General features: G+C 44.1%; 1 protein-coding gene across 1 annotated transcript in view; it reads right to left on the minus strand.

The window, feature by feature from the left end:
* The window catches only part of SLC30A5 (solute carrier family 30 member 5), a 31,807-nt gene extending 26,541 nt beyond the window's left edge, over positions 1–5,266 (minus strand). Inside the window, exon 1 of the mRNA XM_043887487.1 lies at positions 4,900–5,266. Within this exon, the coding sequence (XP_043743422.1) occupies positions 4,900–4,985 (86 nt within the window). The 5' untranslated portion in view covers positions 4,986–5,266. The remainder of the gene's footprint in view (positions 1–4,899) is intronic.
* Positions 5,267–6,403: the final 1,137 nt, after the last annotated feature.

Here is a 6,403-nt window from a genome sequence, read left to right on the forward strand (position 1 = left end):
TCAGGAGCTGTGAAGCCGTTTTTCAAACATTCCCTGCTCACTTACTATGTGCCAGGTGTCACTGGAGTCTAATGAGACCAGTCTGACGGGTTGGTTTCAGGTATGACAGCCTTCCCTCCTCCTGATAAAAGGGCCTGATGCACCTGCAACTAGTTCTGCATTCTTTCTGTCTTCAAAGGAGGACTTTTATCTAAAATTTATCTTAAAAATGTTATCAAAATCTTAACATTCTTTAAAAAATGTCATCCATTTGACAATAAGCCTGAATATGAGAGTCATACTTGGAATGGTGGAGAGCAAAGGCCAAGAATCTGCTCCTAGATGGTACTACTGAGGGGCTGAACCAATACTGGCAGCCTCTGGCTTCTTTTATGTGAGAAGAATATATCCGTATTTGTTTAAAGCTCTCTTAGTTTGGTTACTTACAATTAAATGCATTTCTAGGTGCTATCCAAGAAACTTGTAATAGAGGCCCTCCCTTCAAGGAGTTTGAGGTCTAAAGAAGACAGGCAAGAAACAAGTATTTATGTGACCCAGGTTAATAAGCAGAGATCTAAAGGAACAGATGTGGAAGCAACTGATTGCAACTAGGGAAACAAAAGTAGTCTACAGAATCTCAGGTGTGTGTGTATTAAAGACTAAGTAGAAAAAATAAACAACCCAATAAAAAAATGTGAGTTTGACCCCTTGTGGGGGAACTAGGATCCCACATCCCGTGGAACAACTAAGCCCAAGAGCCACAACTAGAGAGTGTGTGCTGCAGCTGGGCTTCCCAGGTGGCATGGTGGTAAAGAACGCAGGAGACACAAGAGACTTGAGTTCCATCCCTGGGCTGGGAAAATTCTCTGGAGCAGGAAATGGTAACCCACTCCAGTGTTCTTGCCTGAAAAATTCCATGGACAGAGGAGCCTGATGGGCTATGGTCCATGCAGTCACAAACAGTCAGATACAAATCAAGTCTCGTCATCAAGAAAAAGGTAAACTATACTTAATAGACTTGTTTTAAGATAGGGGAATATGTAAAATTATTTCTAAATGATTTTTTCTTTAAAGTGCTAACAAAACTTAAAAATTTGGCACTTTAATGGCAAGATTCAGTCATACAGAACATTAAACATAGTATTTCTTTTGGAAACTATTTATTTGGCTGCATGCATCTCAGTTTCAGCATGAGGGATCTTTCATTGCAGTGCATGGACCCTCTAGCTCTGCCACACAGTCTTAGCTGCTCCCAGGCATGTGGGGTCTTAGTTCCCCACCAGGGATTGAACCCACATCCCTGCACCGCAAGGTGGCTGCTTACCCACTGGACCCCCAGGGAAGTCCCTGTAATACTTGCTACTCTCTAGTTGCGCTGTGTGGGCTTCTCACTTGTTGTGGAGCTTGGGCTCTAGGGTGAGTGGGCTTCAGTACTTGCGGTTCCCCAACTCTGGGGTACAGGCTCAACCGTTGTGGCTCAAGGGCTTAGCTGCTCTGGAGCATGTGAGATCTTTCTGGATCAGGGATTGAACCTGTGTCCCCTGCACTGGCAGGAAGATTTTTATCACTGAGCCACCAGGGATGCTTTTCCTTTTTAATTAAAACAACAACAACAACAAAAAACCAGTAATTCCTGAGTAGTTGCTTGTTATCAACGTTTTAAATAAAACCATTTCTAATTTTCTGCTCACAGGTGCCCAACTGGGGACATCCTTCCAAACCTTTTCCTTTGCATCTCCATGTATGGACAAGCACATATTTTAGATACATTCACGTATTTACCACTGTACACATATTTTGATATTTTAATGTGATTTTTCATGTAATATATATTGACGTTTTTTGTCATTATTAGGAAAACTATTTGAATATTTACCTGAAAGGTAGATACTTTGATTTTTAAAGTGTTAACTAATGAAGTCTTCCTGTGGGGCTAACAACAAAACACTAGCCAAGGCCAGGTAACCATATACTATTAATAATAAGCACATAATCCCTAGTTCACGTTGCAAAGGGAAACATACCAAGAGGGAAATTTTCAGGGGTGAGGAAGGGAGGCTCTTTAATGGCGGCAGTGGCTTCTGAGCCACTCACTGATCCTTCAGGCAACTTATTGTGATCCAACCCACCTTCCTGACTTGTAAATCATTATCTGCCATTAACTAGCCTCATCAAGGGTATCACTGGTATTTTCTGTGAAGGGTTAGAAAAAAACTCATTCTTCAAATCTGAAATTACTGAAATCTGAGTTTGGATTCAAACCTGCCTTTCAGGCTTTGCCCACTGTAGCAGCTCACAGTTCTCCAGTTAAAAGACAGAATCAGTGTATGTAATTCTATTTTGATTCAGTCAATAAATATTTAAGTATCTACTATTTAGAAAGCAGTGTAAATGAAGTTTGGGGGCTTCACTGGTGGCTCAGTGGTAAAGAATTTGCCTGCAATGCAGGAGACATTCAATAATTATCAATAAATGCAGTAATTATAAATCAATTCAATAATTATCAAGTCAGTGCAGGAGACATGGGTTCATCCAATAATTATCAATCAATTCAATAATTATCAATTATTGCAATTATCAATTAATGCAGGAGACACGGGTTTGAACCCTGGTCTGGGAAGATCCCACATGCCAAGGACCAATTAACTGAGCAGCTCCCTCAGTGATGCTGCCACAACTACTGAGTCTGTGCTCTAGAGCCAGGAGCCACCATACTGAAGCCCGCACGCCCCCTGCAGCCTGAGTTCCACACGAGAAGCCACACAGCAAGCCCTCACACTGAAACCGGAGAGCGGCCCCTGCTCTGCAGCTGGAGAAAAGGCCGCACAGCAAAGAAGACCCAGCACCGCCAAAAATGAATAAATAAATAAAAAGGAAGCTTATAGCTTTTTTTTTTTAAAAAAAAAAAGAAGTTTGAGGGAACTGACTCCCAGTTCACTTACTAGGTGTGTGACCTTAGAAAAATTACTTTTCTATGTCCCAGTTTCCTGATCTATGAGACAAGGACACAACTAATGAGTCTGCAGTGCTGTTGTAAGGCTTAAGTGAAATGCTGCATGCAAAGTCCCTGGAATATACGAAGTGCTTAACAAATGCTGGTTGTCACCCTCTGCTCTTTCCTGCCAAGAGGATTTATTGAAGCCAACATAGAAACATGTAAAACAATTTATATTTGTGAATTCAGGCATAAAAATATCCATAAAGAATCTGTCAATTAGCTTTTGTTGCAGATTATAATCAGAATTTGATTTTCAGTCTATATAATAAAGAAAAATTCTTTCAACCTGGCTGCTCCAGGTCTCCGTTATGGCACTCATGATCTCCAATCTTCCTGACGGCATGTGGGGTCTTTTAGATCCCCTTCTCCAGGGGATCTTCCCCAACCAGGGATTGAACCCACATTTCCTGCATTGGCAGGTGCAAACTTTTTTTCTTCTGAACTATTTAAGAGTAAGTTACATATATTATGCTCCTCTATCCCTAATTACTTGTATTCCTAAACCCAAGAACATTCTCTTCTGAAATCAGAGTTATAAACTACAGGAAATTTAACATGGATATACTTTTATCTAATCTGTCATCTACAGTCCACTTTTATCAACTGACCCAGTACTATCCTTTACCACATCTTCTCAGTATTAAATCTACACCAGAATTGCCTATTGCATTTAGCTGTCACGTCTCAGTAAATAATACTTGATATGATGTTTTTTTTGAGCTTCCCTGGTGGCTCAGTCAGTAAAGAATCCACCTGCAATGCTGGAGACCCAGGTTTGATCCCTGGGTCAGGAAGGCCTTTTGGAGAAAGAACTGGCAACCCACTACAGTATTTTTGCCCTGCAAATCCCATGGACAGAGGAGCCTGGCGCGGTTACAGCCCATGGGGTTGCAAAAGAGCTGGACACGACTTAGCGACTACACCACCACCACCATGTTTTTATTTTACAAAAATGAGCTGTTCAAGACATTAGAAAATTAAATTTGTACTACAAAAAATGAAGCTGATTTAAGTGGCTCAGCATTTCACAGAAAAATAGTTATGTTAGTAATGCTATTTATACAGTTCCAAAGAATTTAGCAAAGCAATCTTCCAGTCTCAAAGGAGATATCCAAGAACAAGAAACACCTAACTTCATTAACCCTATTAAATATAAAGGCGATGAAAAAAAAAATATAAAGGCGATGAAAATCAGGTTCAATCAAACTGTTGAGCCCTATTTCGTGCATCCTGAGACACTACCTCAGAAATTAGCATAGGTCCAGAAAGACAAGCTGGAAAGTGGTCACTGTACTGACCTTTCTGGAGTTCGTGGGAACATTACCGGGAGAGGGGAATTTTTCTCACTCTATGAATTTCTGTACTGTTTGAACTTTTTGGCAATGCGCACGCATTTCTTAATTAATGATAAAACAAAATAGGCGAAGAAAGGAAAAGAAAAACTAGAGGGCGGGCTGGATTCTTGATGTGCGGGGTTATAACCTGAACATCAAAGTTCATCTGTTTGTACTTTGATTTGCTCGCCTGAAGAGGTGATGGTGACCCTTCCTCTAAAAGGTACGCAGGCAGACGTCAGAAAGGTTAAATATCACCAAACTACTATTTGAGGGAGGAACAGCCAACAGTAATTCTTCTGACAGGTCAGAAAACCTCTCACGTGAACTGGCCAGCAGTTCTAAGGTTAACGGACCGCTCTGAACACCAGAAACTCAGGCGGAACCTTCCCGGGTCCTAGAGCATTTATCCCGCAGCGGGGAACCCGGGAGCCAATGAGAGCTGCCGCGGAGCGCGGACTGCACCCAGGCTGGCGTTCCGGGCTGTCGGCCGCCGGGTCCCGCGTGCACCGGGGAGGATCCGGGCAGCGGCCGGGCGGGCGCAGGGAGAGAGAGGCTCCGGAAGCGGGAGCCCGATCGGTCCCTTACCGAGCGCTGGGCACATCCACTGGCCCAAGGCCGCCGCCGCCGCCGCCGTGGCCGGCTAGCACGTCCCCGCCGTATTTCTCCTCCATCCCGGGGATCAGGAGCCGCCGCCGCCGCCGCTACCCCCGCGGCGGGGTCTCCTCATGTCTCTCCGCTCTGCGGAACAGCGGGCGCGGACGCGTCACTCCCCCATGGCAACGGCTCCGTCAGGTCCCCGCAGGCCAGACCGCCGCCGCCGCCGCCGCTATCCCCGGCTCACAAGCACGCGTGCGTCGGGACTAGGCCACGGACAGTTCCGGGGGCGCCGGCTTTCCCGGAGGCTCACCGGAGCGGACGCGACCAGGCCACGTCATCAGGCCCAGCAGCCCTCACTCTCGCGGGGGGAGAGCCTGGTCCTGCGCCTGCGCACTGCGCAACACTCGCCATCCCCTCCCCTCCCAAGGCTCCTCCTACCGCGGGGCTTTGAATGGAGTTCTCGCCCCCCCGCATCTGCCCCTCCCATTGATGATGCCTGAGCACATACCTGTCCCTGCAGCGCCACCTATGGGCCGCAAGAACTACAACGAGTTCTGCAGCGGAGACAGGAGACAGAAAATGCCCCACTTGTGATGAATTACTAATAGAGTAGAATTTCTTTTAAATTATGGCTGTTAAACTTGTTACTTATTCTTGGCACATCAGTAAACCTGGACAGGTAGGACCAGGCTTTATTAGGGTTATTTTTTCCCATTTATTTTTATTAGTTGGAGGCTAATTACTTTACAATATTGTAGTGGTTTTTGCCATACATTGACATGAATCAGCCATGGATTTACATGTATTCCCCATCCCGATCCCCCCTTCCACCTCCCTCCCCACCCCATCCCTCTTTTATTAGGGTTATTTTTCTGTTGCTAAAAAGTTAAGAAAGTGGGCTTCAGTGTCTGTCTCTCTTTGACTGTCAACTCTGCCATTTACTGTGTCACTTGGCCTTTTTGTACCTCCGTTTTCTTATCTGCAAAGCAAGAATAGTAATATCTATGTCATAGGGTTGTTGGGAGAATTCTAAGTGTTAATACGTGGTGTCTGTAACAGTGAATGGTATATAGTAATCAGTAAATGTTAGCTATTATTTATAGGGAAATTTGAAGACTGGGATATGGAGATATAAATGGGGTTTTTGAGCAGTGTAAATTATGATTAGTTTACAATGTTCCACTTAATTCAAATATATTGATACATAGAGTCTTGGTAACCTTTTAGAGAATGGGGAGTCATAGTCTCTGCCTGCTGGGACTTCATAATTTATTGTGGAAAATATTTAGCAATTTGAGAGCAAGACTTGGTTGGCAGCATTACACCTTAAATGCACAAATGCTAAGGGTTCCCAAAAAAGGTGTGATATGGGTGTAACCAGAAAAGACTCACGGATAGAAGCTGATCTGGAACCTAAGTTTTGGATATGTGAGAAAAACATTGTGGAAAGATACGTCCTAAGTGTAGAACAAAGAAGAAGGCATGAACTTTA

Source organism: Cervus elaphus, chromosome 25 (genome assembly GCF_910594005.1).
Source record: "Cervus elaphus chromosome 25, mCerEla1.1, whole genome shotgun sequence".
NCBI lineage: Eukaryota > Metazoa > Chordata > Mammalia > Artiodactyla > Cervidae > Cervus > Cervus elaphus.